This window comes from Natrix helvetica, assembly GCF_964273705.1.
Source record: "Natrix helvetica genome assembly, chromosome: 5".
NCBI classification, from domain to species: domain Eukaryota; kingdom Metazoa; phylum Chordata; class Lepidosauria; order Squamata; family Natricidae; genus Natrix; species Natrix helvetica.
The window spans coordinates 41,814,841-41,840,457 of NC_138551.1; the positions used below are offsets into that span (position 1 = coordinate 41,814,841).

Genomic DNA, 25,617 nt, shown 5'->3' on the forward strand with positions numbered 1-25,617 from the left:
CATTATTTGTATTCTGAACACTTACAGGTTAGACATTTATTTTTTTATAAAAGTCTAATTAGTCAAGTGTTAATCAGTTGTCCATAAAAGAAAGGCCTTGCTGAGTGGCACTCTCGATACCTTGGCATAAACTTCAGTCAATGCCTGTCCAAGCTTTTCAGGTTCGCCGCGCAGTATCACAGTCTCTGAGCTGCTATCAGTGGGAGGGATTTCAACCGAGACTCCAGTTTTCTCCAAGATCTCCTGCAGGGAGTTCCCTTTGGGGCCGATGACATACTTATGCTGGGACTTCTTTACCTCCACAGCAATGGTGGTAGTCTTCTTTTTCTGTGGGAAAGTATCAGCCAGGAAATGACAAGTTACTTGAAAAGGCAATGAATTAAGGGAGCTACAGATTAAAGAACAGAGAAAAATTTGCCCAAATAGGCTCCAAAAAGGGCAGGCACCCTACAAGCCTTTGATTTATATATGCTTTACAAATGAAAAGCCACAGGAAGTCATGGCCTATTTGACGCTGGAACTGCATTGTATTTGCTAGAGCTGCAGGTTTGTGATCAATCATGTCAGAACAGGCAGACCAAAAAGTCTTGGACTCTCTTTTTGCATGTACTTTAGAGAGCTTATTTTTGGTGGTTGCATTGGCCATTTTGAATGGAAGTCAAACCCCAAGCTATAGTTCATCACATCTCCCTCAGTCACTTATTTCTCCAATCCTGATGCAACAGCTATCCACTATGCAACACCACTATCATGATCTTTGCACTATTTCTTGTGTATCAGTGTACCAAATATTGTAGCGGGGGAAAGAAATAGCCCCATGTTCTCACTTGTAATATGAGTGTTTGAAGTTAATTAAAATGAAAGATACAGCTTTATGCAGACCCCATGAAAGATCGTACCTTCTCCTCATAGATCTTTTTAACACGAGCTACTGCTTGGGCCAGCTGCTCCTTCTCTCCAGTGAAGACTATCTCAGTTCTGTTGACGCTGGGTGGTGGGATATTTATGCGCGTCCCAGTCTCCTGCATGATTTCACTGACTAGCTTGTTAAAAGGACCAGCAATAAAAGGATGGTATACTTTCTCCAGCTCAAGCCTCTCTACTGCACGTTTATCCTGGGAAATAAAATAACATTTTATACATATATACAATACACACTACAGTACTACAAGAAAAGAATGTGAGGCTTCTCCATGTGTCTCCTACTATAGTAGATCCTCATTTTGAAACTTTATTTCACTTTATCAGAAAGTATCTGTTCTAGAAATGACTGTTGGTTGTTGTATGAGCAACCTTGCTAAACTTGTCAGAATTGCTAGAGATATAATGTTTAAGACAAAATGAATTAAGAACAAAGAAAAAATAGAATAAAATCGAGGTGACAATGGTGCAATAAAATCATATGATTTAATATAATTTAATACATGATCAAGTTTAACAATCCATATAAACCAAATATTTTGTGATTATGTAGCAACTTAGACTGAGAGCCAGTTTGGTATAATGTTAAGGTGTTGGCCTAGAAACCAGAGGTCTATGAGCTCTTCTCCCAGCACTCTCTCTCAGCCCAGCTCACCTCACAGGATTATTGTGGGGAAAATAGGAGAAAGGAGGAGTACTTATTTATGTTCACTGCCTTCAGTTACCTATAAAGTAATAAAGGCCAGATAAAAATCTAATAAACTAAATAGTCCTCGGCTTACTTAGCAATGGTTGCAAGACCTCCCTGGATGTACTAATGACCTTGTTCCAAAGTTTCGACAGCTGGCCTACCCCTGTGATCACATGATCACATGCAGGGTACTCGGTATCTGGCTCATATTTACGTCTGTTTGCTGCATCCCACCATGAGGTGACTGTGGTTTACATTCTGGTTTTTCTGAAAACCAGAATTTATTTCTGGCTTTTGGCTAAACCGGCCCATAGTGAACCAGTGGTATGCTTTATGACCACGATGGCTGCTTTATTACCATGGCAATCGCTTAAGAGCTGCCACAAAAATGTTCTTAAATCAGGTCAATATGGGTAACCCATTTTATGATTGTGATGGGCAGATTCTATCATGGTCTTAAGTTGAGAACTTCCTGCATGATACTTCATTAACAACATTGCTTGCCACATCGTGATATTTGTGGCGATTGAAATTATGGATGTGATCATCATCATGAAAACATTGTAAATGCATTCATAAAAAATAACTATCATTAGAAAAATCTGGGGCAAAGGAGAATTGTAACTACGATAGGAAACTGCAGCAGTCATCAATATATGAAGAGGGCAAATGGCCATATTTTCAGAATGACTTTTTATATTGTTTTCCCTTCTAAGAGAAATATTATATTACAGCTTATTATATACTTTGTATGTAAATCATCTAAATATTTAATCCCCAGTAGGCATATCAGAAATAATTTTAATGAATTTTAACAGAATTTGATTTTAGATAGTCAAAGGATTATAAACTGTCACAAACATTAAAATGGCAATACTCTTGTGACAAACAGTATCTTCCTAAAACAATGAAATTTCGGAAGTACTTTTCAAACAATTAACTGCTCAACATAAGTCTGGATGAATTCCAGCACGGCCTAAGGAATGTTCCCTTATAAAAAGGATTATTTGAGCTAGTGTTTTTAGAATTCCTTCAGCAATTACAGAACTAAAAATATAGTTTACCTGCTCAGCAGAAATCAAAAGGATCTCGTGTCGAGCTTTCTCAATCCCTTCCTTGGTGCCAGTGATCTTGATCTGGTTGCTGGGGTCATCTGGGCGGGGGATCTGAATTTTTGTGGCAGTTTTGAGCTCAAGGTCCTGTAACTTCTCTCCATTTTTTCCGATGACAAAGCGATGATGTTCTTTGGGAATGGCAACTGTTGCTGAAGCCTATAAAAAAGAGCATTCACTAAAATGAAACCACACATTTAATTCAACAATACAGATGCATTTCACCAACCAATTCGGTATAGAATTTTTCTTTTAAATGTGGTAAGATAGGAGGAAATGTCTCTTTCAATATTATAGATTAGCACTGGAAAAGAGTATTTGTCAAATTTCACCACTATAAACAAACATAAGGGAAATAGGGTTTGCTCATATATTGCCCAGAAACAAAATGGAGACGCTTCAAGTAACTAGGAGGGAACCTGCATTTTGCATTATTTCCCCCACTTTAGAATAAATCAAAATCCTGCCCTGCCCTCTCAGGTACTGTATATATTTTGTCACTGACTTACTGTACTTATCGGAGTATAAGACACACTTTTTCCCCGCCTAAAAGAGGGTGGAAATGTCAGTGCATCTTATACACCGAATACAGCCATTTTTGGCCTCCCGAAATCCCGCCATGTGCATCCCGGTTTTGTCAAAAACGGGGCGTGCAGAGGGCTTGGGAGGCCTACAGAGTGCAGCAAAAATTATTTTGTTTTCCTTTTCGAAAACTTGGTGCGTCTTATACTCCAGTGCGTCTTGTAGTCCGAAAAATACAATACTCAAATGTATTCATAACACTATTTCTAACACAACATTGATGTCTGCTTGCTTGCCTACCAGCTGCCTATCTGTCTCTATCCATCCATCCATCCATCCATCCATCCATCCATCCATACATACATCGTCTGTCTTCTACCCAAAGTGATAAATTCCAACATAAACTTTATTGCTAATTATTATGAATAAGACAAATGAAAGTCAGACCTGTGGAGGAATAGCACTTATTTGGTCACTTCACTAGCTAACCAAGTGTTTTCAGGTACAATCAAAGTGCTGGTTACTAGCTATTATCTATAATATCTTTTATGGCTTGGGTCCCTGGTACAATTGAGACTCTTATCTCTAAGGTGAATTTGCCCATCCAATACAGATAATCCTCAACTTACAACAGTTTTTTAAAATTACCATTCAACGTTACAATGATACTGAAAATTGCAAGATTTAATATATTTGCATATGGAATTTTCATTTAACCAAAAATCTTATTTTCGTGACTCATTTCTTAACCCATCATCTCCTTCAGACAGGGATTCTGTACAATATAATCAATATATAAACAATTCACATTAAAATTAAAATCAGAATTAAGATTTAAAAGTTTTAAAATTATAAAAATAATATAACATTCCAAAAGTAATTCCAAGATATGGGGTTAGCAGTTGTTAATATAGACAGGGGGTGAGGTTCTCATGGAATCAGATAGCCCCACGATTGTAATTTGTAGGAGGAAGTTATTTATGTATTCTGTGTACATTTTTTTTCATCTGAATTTATCTCTCACTAGGAGACTTCAAGGATTCTAAGGGAAGGACATGAAGGAATTTCCTTTTTCATATCATTCTTGAATTTTTCAATCTCTATGATGACTACTTCCATGTTTAATCTTTTCTAAACCACCAGAAAAAACCCTAAATACTTACAACTACCACTATGAATAATTAAACAAGATAATTTGGTAACACATAACAAATGTAAATGTTTCAAAGTATATTCTCCCCCAACTTTGGCAATATTTTAGGATAAAATCTCTAACAAGCAGATAATGACCGTTGGCTTATTTGAATGGTCATTCTCTAGGCGCTGCGGGAGTGTCTAAGCATGGGTTAACTTCAGCTTGCTGCCCAAGAACTGAGTTTAAATCGTTAGTGTAGCCACGCCTCCAGCTCCCTTTGGAGGTCAGTTTGAAAAATGATGTTATGGAGTCCAGAAAGATGTTGTAAGAAGGTGAACTATGTAGTCAGGAGAGGTGACTCGCCTCCGCCAGATTACCCCAGGGTGGAGTTGGACACTCCCGCAGGGCCTAGAAAACGACCATTCAGGTAAGCCAATGGCTATTCTCCCAGGCGCTGCTTGGAGTGTCCAAGCATGGGACATATCCAAGCTATATAGTCCCAGGGTGGGAAGCAGAGGAATCTCGTTGGTCTGGAGCTGCCATGACCCGCTGCAGGACTCTCCTCCCAAAGGAGGCCTCTGCAGCTGCAAAGCAGTCCAATTTGTAGTTACGAATAAATGGGGACGGCAAGGTCCAAGTACCTGCCCTGCATATTTCCTCGATGGGCGCCTGTGTTGCCCATGCAGCTGAGGTCACGGCGCTTCTTGTGGAATGGGCGGTGATGTGAGGAGGAACCGGCCGGGCCTGATGTTTGTAGGCCAGTTTTATGCAGGCGCGCAGCCAACGTCCAATAGTTGAGGAGGAAACCTTCCTGCCCATCGAAGCGGGCTGGAAGGAAACAAAGAAGGATTCGGACTTGCGGAAGGAGGCTGTACTTTTCCTGTATATGTGTATTGCCCGTCTTACATCCAGCTTGTGCCAAACTCACTCCCTGGGATGCGGGCAAAAATCCGGGAGAAATCACCTCCTGCGAACTGTGAAACAAGGTGTTAACTTTTGGGAGAAAGGAAGGGTCAAGACGAAGAATGACCCTATCCAGATGCACAACGTGGAGGTCCTCCCTGACCAACAGGGCTGCCAATTCAGAGATTCTGCGAACCGAAGTGATTGCAATTAGAAAGGCAGTCTTAAATGATAAGTGGCGTAAGGTGATGGAACGAAGTGGTTCAAATGGAGCAGAGGTCAATGTCTGCAGAACAACTGCCAAGTCCCAAGTCGGGTACCGGTGGACCGTCGAGGGACGTAAGTTGGTAGCTCCCTTCAGGAAACTGCGAACCCTGGGGTGTCTGCTGAGTGGTGTAGAGTCGTCTCTGGACAAGATGGTGGCCAAAGCAGCTGTCTTCCTCCACAGGGTGTTAGGGGCAAGACCTTTGTCCAATCCATCCTGAAGGAAGTCAAGAATTTGTGGAATAGCTGCTGCAGTGGCGATAATTTGATGCGATAGGCACCAGGATGAAAAGGCAGACCAGGTCGCGTCCCTTCCACCGTGGAGGGATGTCTGGATGCCTGGATGGTGCGGATGACCTTGTCTGAGAAATTGTCTTGCCTCAGGAGGTCCCCCTCAAGTGCCAAATGGCCAACTGGAGCCATTGAGGGTCCAGGTGCTGAATGGCCCCCTGGCTGAGGGAGATCTGCTCCTGAGGAATGCGCCAATATTTGGTCACTTGACAGTTCGACAAGGTCGGCGAACCAGGATTGTCTCGGCCAATGGGGTGAGATCAGCAGCACCTCGGCACCTTCCAGTAGGATCTTCTTGATCACCTGGGGAATGAGGTTGAGAGGCAGGAAGGCGTAAAGGAGATCTGGAGGCCAGCGGCATCAAAGGGCGTCTGCCCCTTCCGCTCCAGGGCTCTGGAATCGCGAAAAGAACCGGGGGAACAGCGTGTTCAACAGACTGGCGAACAGATCTATTACTGGAAGGCCGAATCTCTCAGACAGTTGGTGAAAAAGAGACAGATGAAGTCGCCATTCCGAGTTCATGATCGTCAATCTGCTCAGCTAACCTGCAGTTATGTTCTCCTCCCCCGAGATGTGATCTGCCTACAGTGACCCGAGGTAGCGTTCGGTCCAATGCCCGAGAGCCTCTGCCTCCAACATCAGGGCCTTCGATCGAGTGCCGGCTTGATGGTTTATGTACGCCTTGGTGGCAATATTGTCCATCAGTATTAGTACGTGTACGCCCTCGACATGCTGGGGAAAGTGGCGAAGTGCCAGCCTGGCCGCCCTGAGCTCCAGCCAATTTATATTGTGGGCGAGGATCCTTGAAGAGGAAGCCCCTCTGCAGAGCCGGCAACTGCCACCACCTGAGCGATGTGATGACTCTCGGAGGGACGTTCACAATCCTCTTGGAATTGCTGGCCTTGCGACGTTGAATCGGAAGCAAGAACCACTGGAGCTTCCGTGCATGCATTTGAGCCCAGGGAACTACCGCAATGCACGTGACCAGCTTTCCCAGAAGTTGGGATAGATTCACAATGGAGGCTGACCTTGACGTTCTGATGCGCGTGCAAGGGAGGTTATGCTGTCCGCTTGTTGCTGTGTGAGGAAGACTTTGCAAATGTTGGAGTCGATCACCCTTCCCAGATGTTGAATTCTGGAGGTTGGAGTCAGGTGACTTTTCTCTCGGTTGACGGAAAAGCCGTGCAGTTCGAGGGTGCCAATGGTGAGATTGAGGTCTCGAGGCGCTTGTGGGATGGATGACGACAGTAGGAGTATGTTGTCCAGGTAGCAGACGAGTCGTACAGATTGGGATCCGAGATTTGCTGCGACTGCGGCCAGGAGCTTTGTGAATGTCCTTGGGGCAAATGAGAGGCCGAAGGGAAGGGCCCTGTACTGGTAATAATGGTCTGCAAACTGGAACCTCAAGAACTGGCGATGCGCTGGGTGAATGGGGACGTGCAGGTACGCCTCCTTCAAGTCGATTGATGTCATGTGATCACCCTGCCTGATGCAACTCAAGATGGTCTGGAGCGATTGCATCCTTAAGTGCCTGCACGCTAGGTGGATGTTGAGCTTGAGATCCAGTATTGCTCTCACACACCCCCACCGCGATGATTTGAGGACCAGGAAGAGGATCGAGTAAAAACCCCTGCCTTCCTGACCCAGAGGTACCTGCTCGATGGCCGTTATCTCCAGCAGATGTCTGATCTCCACCTGCATCAGCTGGCGTATGAGGGGCTATTTGGGAATGGGACAGCGGACGAAGGTCTGCAGGGGCATCGAAAGGAACTCTAGGGTCAGACCGTACCAAACCATGTTCCAAACCCAAGCGTCTGTCGTTGTCTCCTCCCACTGGTCGGCATACAACTGTAGATGACCCCCGATGGGAGGGGACCGGTGGCGGTCACTTAGCCCACCGAAAGGAGCGGTTGGAATACCCCCCTCGGAAAGCCCTGCGGTTCCCCTGCTGCCTATTCTTGTCCCTGAACAAGGACCTCTCGTGGGAGTGGTCCTGCAACTGGGTGTAAGGCCTAGGGTATCCCCCAGAGGTAGAAGGGGCGTCTGCATTACGAAAGGGCTGCCTACGAAAAAACAGCTGCCCTTTCCAGTCCAGCTTTTTGGTAACAGCCGGCAACACCTTGCGCTTATCCTTGGACTCAATTAAAACAGAATCTAAGGCCTCCCCAAAAAAGCTTGCCTCCCTTGAAGGGAGCGGAAGCAAGCTTCCACTTTGCCTTCATGTCCACCCGCCAGTGACGAAGCCACAGCAGGCGACGCGAGGTGACATTGGAGGCAAGGGCTCTAGCTGAGAATTTGGTGGTGTTAAGCGAAGCTTGCATATCCGCACTGGTAATATCAGGACAGGGAGTGGCCAGGAAAGCCAAAATCCCTGTAGCCGTCAATCAAGGTCTTCAGGGGAGGGGGAGGCCTGCTTGGAGACCCAGAGCAAGGCCACTTGACCAACATCCCTCCCAGCGGCGATCTGCTAAGTGACCAGGCTGCAGCACAGGAAAGGAGAAAAAAATGGCTTGGATTTAAAGCGTGCACTTTTTTTTTCTTCCAAAATGGCTGCCGCAAGTTTGGAGCGACATGGGGCTGCCGTCGGTGATCCGGAGTGCTCAGTAGAGCCTCCGGAGCTAAGAGGGGCCTTCCGACGGCTCGCAGGGGCACTTGACTTCCCTACCTGGCCCCTAAGCTCGCCAGCAGCCGCTGACGAACCTCCTGGTGCTGCCAGAACCGCATGGAAGCGTGAGGGGGGGGGGCTGGAAACGCTCCAGCAGCCTGGTCGGTGCGTGAGGAAGGCTATTTAGATGAATGAACCTCTTGCAATGGGGAAAAACAAAAAACCTAGATCTAAGGCTACAACTGTGGAAGAAATTAAAAAAGGCTACACTAAACTAATTGGGAGAAATTCAGCTTGCTATCCAAGGACTGGAAATCTCAACTATATCCTTTTAGGATGACTGAGTTTTTCAAACTGACCTCCAAAGGGAGCTGGAGGCGTGGCTACACTAAAGATTTAAACTCAGTCCTTGGGCAGCAAGCTGAAGTTAACCCATGCTTGGACACTGCAAGCAGCGCCTAGGAGAATATATATTCTGTATTCTATAATGGCACCTATAATAGAAGCAATACCTTTCTCAAAGCAATACAGAGAATCTGATCCACCTTTCAGTTTCCAAGAGAAGAAAGAATAATGCATACAGATAGCTCTGGCTACTGTTGAAATCTTTTTCTTCTAAATTTTAACAAAAGCAGTACATTTTGTCAACTTTAACAAAAAAGACACATTGCATTCTTTTTTTTTCTATCAGAGCACCGATTTTCAGAGGGGAAAAGTTGGCACCCCTCAAAAGATCAGCTTTTACTCTAAAAACTTAAACTATACAGAATATCCTAAAAAAGCCAACTATTCTTCAATAACTATCACTAAATTCATGCTTTCAAAACCCATCACTTGCTGTGGTGGCTCCTGGTAAAGAATATGGCCAAAAATAAAGCTATGGAATGAAGAAATATTTGAACCTTATTTTATGGAAAATCTTTAAGCCTTCCTTTTGGGCTCTTAAGATGCAGTTCATATGAAACCAATAAAAGAGAATATTTGTAGCTCAAGGTTAAACTGTGGAATTCTTGATGCTCTCTGAGCTTGGCTGTTTTCTTGCAGATATTTCATACGACGTCTCCAAGAAAATAATTAAGCCCAGAAAGCATCAAGAACTCTATACTAGTGGTCCTCAACCTTTTGGTCACAGGGACTCAAATTGTCTTGTGGAAAACAGTTTTTCCATGGATCACATGCTACCTAGATTTTGTGCATGCACAGATGAAATTTCCTTGTTTGCAGGACCTGGTTCCTAACAGGCCACAAACAGGTACCAGTCCACAGCCTGGGGATTGGGGACCCCTGCTCTATAGTACTATATGAATTGGTTCATAAAATATTGGCTCAATGGGCACCATGCCTTTAAATCTCCATTGCAATATAACATCATAGGGAGAATCAAATCACTCACCTGGGTCTGAAGCCGAGCTACAATTTCCTTCCGAGCCTTCATCACTGCTTCAAGCTTGCCAGAGACCATTATTGATAATCCCTGATCTTTTGCAAGAGATAGCTCCAGGTGAGCTCCTGTCTTCTGCATGATGTCTAAGCAGATTTTGGCTTGCTCTCCTTCCCCAAACTGGTTCATATCCTTGTACTTCCTCTCTTCTAGTGGCACATGGAATACCTGCTCATGTGAAACAAATGTTTTTTCAATTTGAAATTTCTAAAAGGACAGGCTTCCTATCTCAATTTGCAGCCAGGTCTGTAACAAATATTTTTGTTAGAATCTTAAACAGCAAATTCTGTTGAATTCATTTATATTTACAGGACTGAATTTCTGGGGAAAAAATGCTGCATATATACAGGAACCTATTCCATCCCACCCAAAAATTACATTTACATTTTCAGTTTAAGTTATTTTATAAGGCTAGCTTTTCTATACATTTTAATACATTAGCATAGGAGTAATGTTGTAGCATCTAATTTAAGAGAACATGTTATTTACTTAAAGGGATCAAGATGCCTCACTATATAATTACAGAATTCTCCAGAACTGCATGACATTTATCTGCTGGCATATTTCAGGGAAAGGCCTTAGGCATACTCAAACAGTTCTTCTGTTTACATTTTCTCTCCCACAATGAGATAGGTGACTAAAAGCATCCTGAAGGACATTTTTCTAAATGCCTGAACTGGGTTTGACATTGAAAGGGAGAAAACGTTCTTTGTACTGACCTGAGTGATAACAGAAGCCTTGATTGGTCGGATTTTACTCCAGGCACCAGCAGGTTCCTGGGCTGGCTCCAAACAAGCTTTCTCAGGGAGAGGGGGGAAGGCATCTTTGTATGTTGGAGGATCATTCTCTTCTTCAGCATTTAAAGCTGTAACTACAGTGGCAAAAGCAAGGAAACAAAGAATGATTTTATAGACAATGGTCAACAGTCTATATTATTTCTTCTTCCACCATCTGACTGTTAACATACAATATTCTTAATTTGTTAGTTAAAAATTTGGAAAATAAAAATTTATTACTGAGAAACACCAAATTGAAATCAAGTGGTTTTCTATTTACTAATCCATCAATAATAATTTATGTCTATCAGGAGATAAGGACAACATGTTTTACAGATAACTAGAGTTTATCCCATCAAGATAAATCTTATACCTATAACTAACACTTATTGTAGGCTGACAGTATCTTACCGTGTTTCCCCGGAAATACGACAGGGTCTTATATTTTTTTGACCCACGAAATATGGCCTTGGGCTTATTAAAGGGGAGGGCTTATTATTTTTGGGTTGCCGGGTGGCTGCTCCCTTGCGACTGGGTTCCCGAAGAGCCGGGCACAGCCTCAGGGTCGAATGGCTGTGTTGCGCTGTCGCAGCAGCAACGCAGCAGCCATGAGGTGACCAAGCTTGCGAGCAGCCGCCCGGCAACCCCCCTTTCCAGCTGGGTACAGCGCTGCTGACCGACCTGGCAGTACCCGGAAGGCACCAAGCAACGCGAGCGCCTGTTCGTCGCCCTCCGCCTCCTGCGGCTCGGTGCCTTCGGAATGCCCCTATGTGAGTGAATGGGGCTCTGCATGGCTGGAGAGGAGAGTTGCGCAGCGGCTTTTCTGCTCCCCGCTCACGCGAAGGGCATCTCCGCTGCTGGCGCCATCCGCCGCTTGGGTTTTTTTTTTTCAAAGCACGGAGGATGGATGCCGCTCTGGAAGTACGCTCTATGGTTGTGGGCTGCAGATCATACAACTACCATACGGGAGAATTAATTCCAAACACTCAGTGGTTCTATAGTAGACCTCAGATTGTTACTAACCAAAAGGATCATTTATAACATTTTTCTTGTTTGAGTTGTTGATATTTTATATTCCCATTTTTGTATTAATCTGTTCTACACCAAGCACAGATTTAGCTGATATTTAACTACAAATGTGCACAAACTGTGATTCCATGGATTCTTAAATTCGGTGTTATTTTATTTACACAGTCCTTTATTTTATGCTATACAGTTCGAATGCCACTTTTTACGTCTTTTTATTCTCTGGATAAAGAACTGATATTATTGTACTAAAGAACAATTAAATATAATAAGAAATCAGACACATTTTACCCTACATAATGCCTTTCTGAACTCAGTAGTATGGGTCCTATGAATAGCAACCTGAAAATGCCTGAAGATAATTTTGGCAAATAACTTCATCAAAATGAGGGTCTCTATCCATTACTCTTGCCTCAAGCTATACTGTCAACAGAAACCTTCCCCAGCTTGGGGTTTCCATCCGACATTGTCGTACTAGCAGCGTAGCAGAAAGTGGGATCTGTGGTCCAATATCTGGAGACTATTGTTTGAGAAGAATGGTCTAAAATATATAAATAGTATATATTTTAAAATTACAAGTTTCCCAATGTCATGTTTGATAATGAGATGGGCAGCATGTAAATTCAATATGGAGAAAAAATGAATGAAGAGTATAATGCACAGATGTTTCTAAAAATAGCTTGGCAAAATTGAGAAAAAATGGTATCTATAGATTATCTAACCTGGTCCAAAAGCTTCTTAACCTTTATATTATTATTAATCTAAATACTGATAGTCTCTGCAGAATCAAAGAGCAAAAAATCTCAACCATCCTCCTGCAAGTAACAAAGCAATTAAATAGCAGCAAGATAATATTTCTGTGCAGCTGTTATCACATGGGATTTTGTAATAACCTTGTTTTGCTTTTTTACCTTTCACTTGCTGCTGAGCAAGGCCACTGCGATGTTCTGCAAAACTTTCCTGGGTCAAAACTGCCACGGAGCTCATGGTTGGTTTCCAACTCACACACAATCCGGGTATGCCACTGATGGTAGGAAAAAAGAGAAATTGTCATGATAACTCCTAGTATAGTGACATTAAAAAAGGAAAGAAACAAATGTACAATTGATCTTGGTTGAGGAAACAAAGGAGGTCTTCAACCACAACATAATTTATCAATACCGTAGTACCTTTCCCAGATTATTTAGTAAAAGACTGACCCAATGAAAACACTGTTTCTTTTTTAATTGGTCTTATTTTTACAACAACATAGCATTTTTTTCTGTTGTTAACAGACAGTTGCTATCATTTTTTTCTTCCTACTGGGTCCAAATTCCAAGATACAGAGCTGCAATAACTTCTGCAATTGTTTTTACATTAACAAATATTGGGCTTTTAGCTTTACAAAAATATTCCACATTCAGATTAATATTCAAAGATGATTTAAAGCAGTACCTCTTTGGAATGTCTACTATAATTAGTACCTTCCTACCCTGGCATTTTTCACATTTATGTACTTGCAGAATTCTCTGTGATAAAATTGACCATGCAACAAAAATCCACACACCTAGAAAGTGATCAAGATGGGAATGGACATAGAAAAATATTATGGATCCAATTATACAATATCTTACATTATACAAACAGACTCTGTATGGTGGATTGCCCAATTTTTCTGATTTATTTTGAGGGAATATCATAGTATTATTTCTGGACATGGATGCTGTACGCATTGAGACTGCAGGGCATGAGAATGGAGTTTGACCACAAACATCCCTCCTACTGTATAATTAAAAAATCTGTGCATGTACATATGTGAATAAGTTCACATGAAGTCTGAAAGTGTAAGTCCTAGTAGGTAAGATTTTTTCTTTCATTGAACATATTTGCTGTCCTTAAAAAGCAGCCTAGAAATTTATTTTTAAATTGTCCAGTTCTGTGGAAAGATGAGTTGCATGAATGCAAACTTTATTGGTTTGAACATAACAAAGATGTGATAAATATCCTACCATGGTAATTGGCAGATTACATATATTTTGTGGACTCCATAAAGAATCAATAGATACTACTAAGGCCAATAGTTGGAAGGGTTCTTAGACCAAAGTCTGAGAATCATTTTAGCAGAGATCTGTAAACTTACCAGCTAAACGGTCAATAGCCAGAAAGTCCGTCCTGTGCACTGTCTGTTTTTCAGCCTGCCAGCTTCTGTTTGAGAGGACAAAGATACCCAGTTTTGGTAATATTATTACATGTGCAATAATACAAAGTAATTAGCCTGAAAACTAGTTCAATAAAGTTGAGACAGGACTACCACACTAACTGTTCATTATCTATGATCTGTTTTTTTAAACAAGAGTAATTCTGCCTCAGAGCACGAGACAGGGAGCCATATTTGTTAATGGACATTTCAATGCTCCATAGTTTTAAAATCCTGCCAAAGGTTTAGCTTTTTAGAGTTAATTTAAATGAGTCTATTTGTTGAAACTGGTATGTGGGACGGATAGAGCAACTGAAACCGAAAGTTGTTTGTAAATAGTTCTGAATCAAACTTAAGAGAGGTATCAAATAGGATTCCTTAGGTTTCCATCCTCAACAAAGTTATTTAACTCTTCTCACAGAACCGTTGACAACTTTAACAAGTCCCTTTTGTAAATCTTAAGTAAAGAGTTTAGGCAGGTCACTCTTCATATTCTCACTGTCTCTTGTCACAAAATCGCTGACAACTTTAACAAGTCACTTTCATTTGTAAACCCAATATTTTGTGTGTTTGCTTATATCCACATTGAAATCAATTTCAATCTTTTTCAGGGAAGATTACAAATTGCAATCATATGACTGAGAAGCATTTGGTCATAAATGTCAACAGGTTGCCAAGTGCCCAGATCGCAATCATGGGGGATAGTGGGGGACTGAGAGTGTGACATTTTGCTATGGTTGGAGGTGCTTTACAGGTCATATAGCTCCCCTTTCCAAGCTTTCATAACTTCAAACATATATTAAGCATTTAGTCATAAGCCAAGGACTATCTGTAAATGTTTCTCAAGGAAAATAATCTTCTGGTGCTCCTTTGCAAAAGAGACTTTGAACAATGAACCACTGATTAAGGATAGAACATTGGGAAAGCAAAGCAAAAAAACTGGACTGAATATTACAATGACAACCCCTCCCCCTAGATTTCCACATAAATGAAAACTATTAGAATCACAAAATGTAAAACAAAGGGAAACAAAGGAAAACCTAAACAGTCTGCTCTGTAAAAATTTAAAATGGGATTTAAAAAATGGAAAACAGACAACGAAGAGGAAGACTGGAGTCACATGAAAGGGCTGCAAATAAATCAGGAACTTGAAGTCTAAAGATGCACCTGAGAGTTACATAGATGTAGTCTATTCATGTAATACACAACTATTAATGTGAAAAAAAGACCAAAGGCAACTCTTTACCAGAGTTAACCAGTTATGCATGTCAAATGAATAACTAGCCATTCCAGTACTCTAAACCTCCAAATTTTCAGCCTTTTGTTTCATCTTGTCTTACATATGTGATAGGTGAATAACTGTACATTCCACTTTATACTGTTCTGGAAAATATGGGGAAGTTGTTAAATTTGTCTAATATAAATTAAAGAATGTTGGAGAAATAGGAATGTCCCAAAGAAAGAAAAATATTAAGGGCATAATCTGGGTTCAGTAAGGGAAAATAATTACGTATTCATTTATCTATTCTATCAAAAGAAGGAAATACAGTATGCTTATTGGCTGAGGTACTGTAAAGGAATACTTGCATGCCTTCAAACAAAGATTATACTGTACTCTATTCAGAAAGAGTAGATAGTTTATTTAACTGGAGGCACAATTAGAATAATATAAGCTCATGTGCAAATCTTAATTAAACTAACTGTATATTTTATAATTTTATTAGCTTATAGTTACAAAAATAAAAAACAAAAAACTAAGAAAAATATAAAAATAAAAAATAAGTGTAAACAAATTTTAAAAGAATATGTGTGTGTATAAAACATCTGTACTCATCACAACAAATACAAATTCAGTAATTACATTTTCTCTTATATTGCAATGTAAGATCTCTTCTTCCATATTTCATATCTATGTAGAAATTTTAAAGCTTCATCATCCTAATCAGCAAAAGTCCATTAAGAGTTACTACAAATAACACCTATAGTTTAACGTTAATCATATGAACTAGCCCCATACCACTTTTTCTTGCTTTTAACAAAGTCAATTTTACTCATTCTCTTCCTGCCTACCAAACATTTCAAGCACCTTTGTCTCTTTGCCCTCTAGGAAAGAACCCCTTCCTCCTGAGACTCCAGACTACAGTTAGTCCTCAACTTACGACCACAATTGAGCCCCAAATTTCTCTGGCTAAATGAAACATTTGTCATCAGGCCAAGCATCTGAATTATGATCACGTGACCATGGGGATGCTGTAATGGTCGTAAGTGTGAAAAACAGTCATAAGTCACTTTTGCAAATGTTGTTGTAACTTTCAAAGGTCACTAAATGAACTGTTTTAAGTCAAGGACTACCTATACATTTCACCACAATCCTGGTTATTAAAATGGCAGAAACAGCTAAAAAGCCTTGACATTTCACCTTTACCCTTTTCTAACTTGTTATACGCAATCTACTACCTATCTGTATTTTGGTATTATGGATGAAAGAATTTAGCAATAAAAAGGTTACAAAAAATTAATTTAAAACATTGCAAGGATGCGTATCTTTCATTTCATCATATTATACTGTATTGTGTAGAAGCTAAATATCCAAATAAACTGGATTTTCATTTTATACATATACAATATCAGAATGGAATTGAGTTTTGTTTCTTTACATTAATCAGCAGAAAAGGAGCTATTCAAAGGGTCAGAAACTGAGATCATGTCAGCAGGTGGCTGGTCAAATTCTGGGACGACATCAGAGGTGGGTTGCTGCCGGTTCAGCTGAACCAGTAGTAGAATTCAGGCCTTGGTCGCAGAACCGGCAGCAATCCAGGCCCGACACACCCCTGAACCAGTTCTCTGGTGTCTTCTGCCGTTGCCGGCATGGTTCTGCGCATGTGCAGAGCATTTTTAGTCAATGTGTGGCTGGTGCATGTGAAGCGAGCGAACCGGTACTAACCGGCAGCGAACTGGTACTAACTGGTAGCAAACCGGTACTAATCAGTTCAGGAACCCACCCCAAGACTACATAGCTCCCAAACAACATACACAACTCACTTATTTTACTTGTTTCTCCAAATATAGAGTAAGAGGAACTATTAGAAAGTCAAACACTAAAGGTACAGTTAATTATAATATTCTTTTATGAAAGTCATATTGAGACAAATGGAACTACTATCATAAAAGTCAAAAGGAATGTGGTATAAAATATCTCACCAGAATGACCACTGTCTTACCTGAAGGGTCGTTTTCAGGGCACTGCGAAGCAAGGGTTAAATACAGCCAATCTGCCCAAAACTGAATTGAAACTTTAAGCCATGCCTCTGGTGCTATCTTCAGATTTTTTCAATGAAGGCATGGAACTGTTGCGCGCTGAGAAGTTCAACAACAAGTCAATGAACCATATCCAACTTAAGAACCAAACCAACTGGAACTGCAGACGTCTGCATGGAAAACAGCGGAACTAGACCCCAGGGTGAAGTTGGACTCTCCTTCGCAGCGCCCTGAATACGACCCTTCAAGCCAGACAATGGTCATTTTCCAGGGCGCTGTTCTGGAGAGTCCAAGCAAGGGACATACCCAAGCTAAATGTCACTAGGGCGGGAAGCAGTCGCGTTCAGGGTCTCTCCGCTGGTATGAATGCCCTGAAGAACTCGCCTCCCAAAAGCCCCTTCCGCCGAAGCAAACTTGTCCAACTTGTAATTCCGAACAAACTGAGATAATGAAGTCCAAGTAGCAGCCCTGCAAATCTCCTCGATCTGCGCCTGCGGCGCCCAGGCTGCCGTAGTGGCGGCACTCCTAGTAGAATGTGGCTACGCACAGGTTTGGACTGCAGAACGTGAGTGAGGGTAATGCAAGCTATCAACCACCATCCGATCGTAGAGGAGGAAACCTTGCGGCTCTGGGAGGCTGGTTGGAAAGAAACGAAGAGCAATTTGGAACGACGAAACACAGCCGTGCGCTTCACATATTTGCGGAGCGTCCTATGGACATCGAGCATGTGCCAACGCTTCTCCCTCAAGTGCCTTGGATGGGGACAAAAATCCAGGAGAACGACCTCCTGGGCCTAGTGAAACCAGGAGTTGATCTTAGGGATGAACGTTGGGTCCAGCCTGAGGATCACCCTGTCCTGTTGTATCAAACACAAATCCTCCTGAACCGATAGGGCTGCCAGCTATGAGATACGCCGCGCAGAAGTGATGGTGATCAAAAAGGCGGTCTTAAAGGTCAAATGTTTAAGGCTGGCCGACCGAAGTGGTTCAAACGGAGGACCAATCAAGGTGTGGAAGACAACATTGAGGTCCCATGAGTGGTATCTGTGGACCACCAGGGGCGTCAGATTGGGTGCGCCCCTCAGAAAGCTATGGATAGTAGGATGCCGCCCAAGTGAGGAGTGTTCATCAGGAGCAAGTATCGTGGAAATTGCGGCCACCTGACATCGTATAGTGTTGGGCGCCAAGCCTTTGTCAAGTCATCTTGCAAGAAGTCCAAGATGATGGGAATCGTGGCCAAAGTTGCTGATACGTCATGCAAGGTGCACCAAGCATCGAACAACCTCCATGTGGCGTCATAGATCCGAGTCATGGAGGGCCTGGGCCGAGTCGCATGGACACCTGGATGGTGTGGATGACTTTGGTAGAGAGACTGCCCCTGCTCAGGAGATCCCTCTCAAGTGCCAGACGGCCAGCTGCAGCCACTGGGGCTCTGGATGTTGAAGGGCCCTCTGGCTGAGAGAAATCTCATGCGAAGGGATCAGCCAAGGAGGATCGACAGAGAGACTCACCAGGCAAACCAGGTTATCCTGGGCCAGAACGGTGCCACAAGCAAGACCTCTGCTTCCTCTGACAGGATTTTCCGGATGACTCTGGGAAGGAGAGGCAATGGCGGGAACGCATACAACAGTCCCCACGGCCATGGGCAGTGAAAGGCGTTGACTCCCTCGGCTTGCGGATCGTGAAACCTCGTGAAGAACCTGGGAAGGTGTGTGTTGGTCGAGGTGGTAAACAGGTCGACCAGCGGACAGCCGAACCTCTGGGACAGGCGTTGGAATAATTGCGGATGTAGTCGCCACTCTCGAGTGGTTGACTGTGGCCCTGCTCAGCCAGTCCGCCTGGATGTTGCTTACTCCGGAGATGTGCTCTGCCTGTATCGATTGGAGATGTTTCTATGCCCACCGACCCAGGGCATCAGCTTCTGTCATTAGGGATCTGGAGCGAGTGCCCCCCTGGTGGTTGATGTGCGCCTTTGTTGCTACATTGTCTGTGAGCACTCTCACGTGAACAGCTTGCCTCCAGAAGTTGTGAATGCCCCAACACTGGAAGTCTTTAAGAAGATGTTGGATAGCTATTTGTCTGAAACGGTATAGGGTTTCCTGCCTAGGCAGGGGGTTGGACTAGAAGACCTCCAAGGTCCCTTCCAACTCTACTATTGTATTGTATTGTATTGTATTGTGATGTACAGTGAGGCGGAAATGGATAGGGTCAATCTGACTGCTCTCAGCTCCAGCGAATTGATGCTGTGAGAGGCTTCGGCTGAAGACCACCTGCCTTGTGTGAGTTGATTGCGGAGGTGGGCGCCCCAGCTGTAAAGGCTGGCATCCGTCATGATGGTGAGACAGGCCGGCTCCCTGAGCGGGGTGCCCCTCGCCAGGGCTGGAGACAGCCACCACTTGGGGGATCAACGTACCTTTGGGGAGACCAGCACCAACCTCATCGAGCTGCTCTCATTGGCCCTCGGGTAGGGCAGCAGGAGCCACTGCAAGGGACGAGAATGGAGTCTTGCTACGGAACGATGGACAATCACGATATCATCTTCCCTAGGAGTTGCGACAACTGCATGACCTTGGCGTGAGGGGACCACTGGACCTGTAGGACCCTTTCTTTGAGGCTCGCAACCCACTCCGGGGACAGAAAGACCTGGCAGGTGATGGTGTCAATGATGGCGCCCAGGTGTTGCAACCTAGTCATTGGTCGAAGATGACTTTTCTCCAAATTTACAGAGAAGCCGTGGTCCTGAAGGACCTTCATGGTGTATCTCAGGTCCTGAATCGCCTGCTGTGGCGATGACGACTGGATGAGGACGTCATCTAGGTAACAATGGAGCCGCACTGGACGAGATCTGAGGAAGGCTGCCACTGCTGCAGGGATCTCTGTAAACGTCCTGGGGGCCGAAGATAGGCCAAAAGACAAGGCCCGGTACTGGTAGTGGCGGCCGGCATAAACGACTCTCAGGAACCTGCGGTGAGTTTTGCGAATGGGGATGTGGAGGTAAGCTTCTTTGAGATCTATGGAGGTTAGGATGTCTCCTGGCCTGATGCAGGAACTGCATCTTGAATCTCTGGTAAGTTATGTGATAATTTAATCTTTTTAGATCTAGGATTCCCCTCCACCCCCCGGAGCTTTTGGGGACCAGGAACAGAATGGAGTAAAACCCTGTTCCTTCCTGACCTGGTGGAACCGGTTCTATGGCTCAGATGTCCCTGAGATGCCAGATCTCCTGTTCCATGAGAGCCCTTTTGATGGGACACGAGGGAGTGGGACAGTGGATGAAGTGTCGGGGGGAGAGAAATTCTAAGGTCAGACCCAAACGGACTGTCTGTAGGACCCACTGGTCCGACGTGATCTGCTCCCATTGGGCGTGGAACAACTGAAAACGCCCTCCTATGGGAGCTGTCCGGTGGTGGTCACTTATATCTTTTGAAAGGTCGGAAACCAGAACCCCCTCAAAAGGGACGCCTGGAGAAATTCTGCTGGCGACCTCTGTCACGAAATGGTTGATGGTCCTGGGACCTGTCAGCCTGCTGCGAGTATGGCCGATGGAAAGAAGCAGAGCTGGTGGAAGGCTCCAAGTTCCGAAAGGGCTGCCTCCTGTAGGAGTTGGAATCCTTCCGGTCAGATTTTTTGGTGACCTTATTTACCACAAGGACCGGGTCCAGGTTCTCCCCGAAAAGCTTGTCCCCTTTTAAAGGGGGCAGAAACAAGCTTCCACTTGGGACGCATATCGATGTTCCAGTGCCTGAGCCACAAGAGGCGAAGGTATACTCAGTAGCCGCCATAATCCCGCCATAATCTTATTGACATCCTGCCTTAGTTTGCTATCTCCGGCCAAAAGTTTGGTGAGCAACTGTCTCAACCAGCAACTGTCTCAACTAGAAAGGAAGGACGCAGAGGCGGATGTTTTAATCGCCCAAGCAGCTGCCTGATGCATTTTATGGCAGGCATTCTCTGTTTTCTTGTCCTCTGCCTTAAGTCCCTCCAGTAAATCAGGGTAGAGATTGAGGTAAGAGCTGCCACAGGAGGATCAATGGGAGGTGATTTAAGCAAGTCTTCCAGTCTGGCATCTACCATATATAACTTCTTATCGTTGCTACTGGGAGTAGCAAGGGTGGCCGGTTGCACCCATTGCTTTTGAACCATATTCAGAAAAAGCTTGGGAACTTGCACTATCTCTTGGACCAACACAGGCTCCTCAAAGAGGTCCCCAGATAGGTCATCTGGATCGTTAGTCGCCTGATCTGGGGGGGTAGACCTCAAACGGGTCGACACCTTTGCCTTATTAAAGATGGTTTTGAAGTTGGCAAGCTTAAAAAGACCCGAAAAGACAGGCTTTTCAGAGGCAACACCTTCGTCCCCTGAAAACTCAGGCTCTGGCCTAGGTAGGATGTCCTCCTTCTCCCAATCAGAATCCTTGCTGGCCAGAGAGGAATGTGGGGACTGAGAAGGCTGGGTCAAGGACGCCTCCCTAGGGGTATCTTGGGGCTGGAGATGTCAGGTCTTGCCCTGCTGCAGCATGCCCGCCTCTATGCCCTGGGATATAGCCCTGTTAATGACCTCTTGCATCTTTGCTGAAAGGTTAGGGCCCTGGTCCTTGATGGGTCAATCCCCTGGAATGGGTCAGGTGCCTGGTTGCTGGGGCACCAAGGGGCCCACAGGAACTAGCCCTTCTTCCAGATCTGAAGGACAGGCAGAGATCGGCCTGATCAGCCAATGATGGTCCTGGAGAAGCTGCCATGGCAAGGGAAGCAGTGGGAAAGAACTCCTGGCCCTCCTCATCACTATCAGAGACAGGCTGCCCCTGATCTGGTTGAACCTCCATGGAGGGCTCCACTGGAGACACCGACTGGGAGGTTTGGGCCTGCTGCTGAGCCTTGGAAAAGTGCTTCTCTAAGGCCTTCTGGCGACGGATGGCATCCCAAGGACCCAGAATATGGAGGAAGAATGGAGAGGACAAGCACAATAATCCCACGGTCGTTGAACCAGTTTTTGGTGCTTTTGGCAAAAGTTGCTCTTATCAGAAAAGAGGACTTTGGACCATTGTGCTTCATTAAGACCAGGGTCAACACAGCCGTCTACCAGGAGATTTTGGAGCACTTCATGCTTCCTTCCGCAGACGAGCTTTATGGGGATGCTGACTTCATTTTCCACCTGCCCACAGTGCCAAAAGCACCAAAACCTGGTTCAATGACTGTGGGATTACTGTGTTTGATTGGCCAGCAAACTCGCCTGACCTGAACCCCATAGAGAATCTATGGGGCATTGCCAAGAGAAAGATGACAGACATGAGACCGAACAATGCAGAAGAGCTGAAGGCCGCTATTGAAACATCCTGGTCTTCCATAACACCTCAGCAGTGCCACAGGCTGATAGCTTCCATGCCACGTCGCATTGAGGCAGTAATTGCTGCAAAAGGGGCTCAAACCAAGTACTGAGTACATATGCATGCTTATACTTTTCAGAGGTCCAATATTGTTCTATGTACAATCCTTGTTTTACTGATTGCATGTAATATTCTAATTTTCTGAGATGGTGGATTTGGGGTTTTCATCAGCTGTACACCATAATCATCACAATTATGACAAATCACGGTTTGAACTATCTTGCCTTGCATGTAATGAGTCTTATCTCATATATTAGTTTCACCTTTTAAGTTGCATTACTGAAATAAATGATTTTTTGCACGATATTCTAATTTTTCAAGTTTCACCTGTATATTATTTTAGTTAGAATGATTTGTGCTCAAAACACAAAACTAAACATACACCTTTAACCATTATTTAGAATTTTAATAGGGTCAGCATTTTTAAAGAGCAAGGCAAATTATGTGCTATTTTAATTTATTTTAAATGGCTAGGCTAATATTACATGTAATTAAATGCAGTACAAAAAAACTGAAACAGTGCACAGCTATACTTTGAAGCTTTACCAGATCAAATGGAACAATGATCTAAATTCCTAACGATTAACCAAATATCCAAGAAACATAGAACACATTTTTTCAGATCCTTAGGTTAAGTCACAAAGACCACAATCTCACACTTTCAAAAAGGCAAGGACTATTGAACCCAGTCTATAAAAAATACGATACTCTATAGATCTCAAATAGGCTAGATTTTATTCAATACATTTTAAATATGTTGAATATGTTTTTTTAAGAAATAGAGCTATAGTCCACAATCCTAGTTAGAGTTCTTTAAGGGACCATGGTGCATTTTACTCCCTCACCATCTATTTCTGCTATTTATACATTTTTTTACTTTTTCATATAAAATGATTTATCATTATAAACTCAACAAGAAACCTTACACTGAAAAAAGAAACCCCAGGATCTTACATAATTTCAGCAACCCTTCTTTAAAATTTAACACACCTATTTTAGATGATCAAAGCAAAATTCTCAAGCATTTAAGATAAAAGTAGTACATTAAGGTTCAATTTAGATTGCAAACATCCATAGGCATAACCTGTCTTTTCCAAGAAATCATTTTCTAAAGTACTATGCATGATCAAAGGAACAATGGTTATAAACAAAAGGGCAGACACGGCTCTCCGCCAGGATAAAGGCATCTTCATTCAAGGAAGAAAGGTGTTTCTGGTTTAGTTCTCATAAACAGCAGATGAGATATTAAAACTATATTCAGATGAATTGCAATGTTTATTTGGTTTACTTTAGTGTATGAAGCCAGACCCTGTGGTTTATAAACTTTGTTTATGACCTAGTATTATATGAATTCAGTCAGGAATATGATTGCTTTAATCTTATTTTATTTTTTATTTGACATATTTACTGTGCACTGCCCCAAACTCATTAGGTTGAATACATTAAAAATGGCTAAATAAACTTGATAAAACTCATTATAGACTAACAATGTCCAATAAAAGTCAAAACTGCACATACCTGACTTCCATCTGAGATCCCCATATGTGCTGAATCCCACCTCAACCACAAACCTTAACATAAGGTTTCTATTATTTCTTCAAATATGACAATAATTCATAGATCCTAATTGCTTCAGAACAATCTTTAAAGGATAAAGACAGAGGAATCAAGAGTCAGCCTCCCAATTAAATTTATTATTGGCAGATTAATAACAGATCCCACCCAGTGGTGGGTTTCAATTAATTTTACTACCAGTTCGCTTGTGAGTGTGCGCTCATGCGCCACTTCTGCGCATGTGCAGAAGTGTCTGGGTGGGTGGGCAGAGCCTCCTGTTGCTGCCACTACCGGTTCATCCAATCTGGGGCGAACCGGCAGAAACCCACCTCTGATCCCATATCCCCCCGTGCTTATCCTTCTTCCAATATTTGGTTAGGATGATTATATTTTTATATTTATTTTTATTGTACTTTGTTCATATTATCTATACATTGTATTGTTATCTTTTTAATACTGTAAGCCACCCAGAGTTACCCTGTGGTAAGATAGGCAGACAATCAATCAATCAAATAAATAAACAAAGATACAAACTCAGTATTTGCCAATTCCACAATTTGGAAGGTCTATTGAAACCAAATATTTTTAAAAATATTATATTAGTGAGATATGAATTCAATAAGTAAACAAGGCATTACTTATGTTGAATGTAAGTATTGCCTTGTTAAACAAATTTGAGGAAGAAGAATAGAATAAAACTGAAGCACACAGCTCCCTCTTTTAAACCAGTGGTCCCCAACCTTTCCAGACTAGCGGTGGCGAAGGAGAGGTGATGGTTTTGCATGTTCACTTGCCGCTTGTGCAAAAGCAGCCTCACACACTTGCTCACTGCTTGCACAGCCCAATTCCCAACGGCCACATCCTAGCCCTGGGCCGTGGCATAGGAACTGGGGACCCGTGTTCTAAAGCATCAAATTCCACCTCAAATTCCAATGCTTTCATAAACTTCTTATTACATTTTGTACAGATAAAAAAATAATACAAAGTATAAAAGATAAAAATTAAAAATGGAGAAAAAGAATAAAAAGAAAAAAGAAAATAGCTTCATCCTTTGTGTTATGTATTTTCACTGCCTTGAGTTATTCATAAAAATAATAAAGCTGGGATACAATTACATAAATAAACTTATCACCATGTCTTATGATACAACAAACCATCTCTTCATCCCATATATGGTATGCAAACAGATCTTTAAAGCAACCCTCCATCTTAATCAGCAAAAGTCCATTAAGGGTTATCAGAAAAAGCAACAGAACTATTACAAGCTGTATCTAATAAACCAATTTAAATCTTTCCCTTTCCATTTATTAATCAGATAAACTTAAAATTTAACAACTGAATTCTCCATCCCCTATCTAATCTCTCATACATAAACAGAATCTTTAAAATATCATCCCAGTCTTATCAGAAATCAATCAAATATTACTAGGGATAGCAACCTATCCATTTTAACCTTGGTCAAATAAATCAACTTTATATTCTAATCCTTTCCCCAAAAATATTTAATTCCCTCAGATAATATCCTAGCATCTGCTTTCTTTTCATGTTTATCTTATCTCT

At 42.7% G+C, this 25,617-nt stretch overlaps 1 protein-coding gene across 4 annotated transcripts in view; it reads right to left on the bottom strand.

Moving 5' to 3' along the window:
• HDLBP (high density lipoprotein binding protein) overlaps positions 1 to 25,617 on the bottom strand; it is a 68,744-nt gene that overhangs the window by 26,112 nt on the left and 17,015 nt on the right. For all 4 annotated transcript variants that reach the window (XM_081954343.1, XM_081954346.1, XM_081954344.1 and 1 more), the window contains exons 2-8: positions 13,807 to 13,871; positions 12,599 to 12,711; positions 10,605 to 10,756; positions 9,838 to 10,053; positions 2,677 to 2,883; positions 900 to 1,115; positions 121 to 327 (exon numbers count right to left, since the gene is read on the bottom strand). In XM_081954343.1, the coding sequence (XP_081810469.1) occupies positions 121 to 327; positions 900 to 1,115; positions 2,677 to 2,883; positions 9,838 to 10,053; positions 10,605 to 10,756; positions 12,599 to 12,674 (1,074 nt within the window). In that variant the 5' untranslated portion in view covers positions 12,675 to 12,711; positions 13,807 to 13,871. The remainder of the gene's footprint in view (positions 1 to 120; positions 328 to 899; positions 1,116 to 2,676; positions 2,884 to 9,837; positions 10,054 to 10,604; positions 10,757 to 12,598; positions 12,712 to 13,806; positions 13,872 to 25,617) is intronic.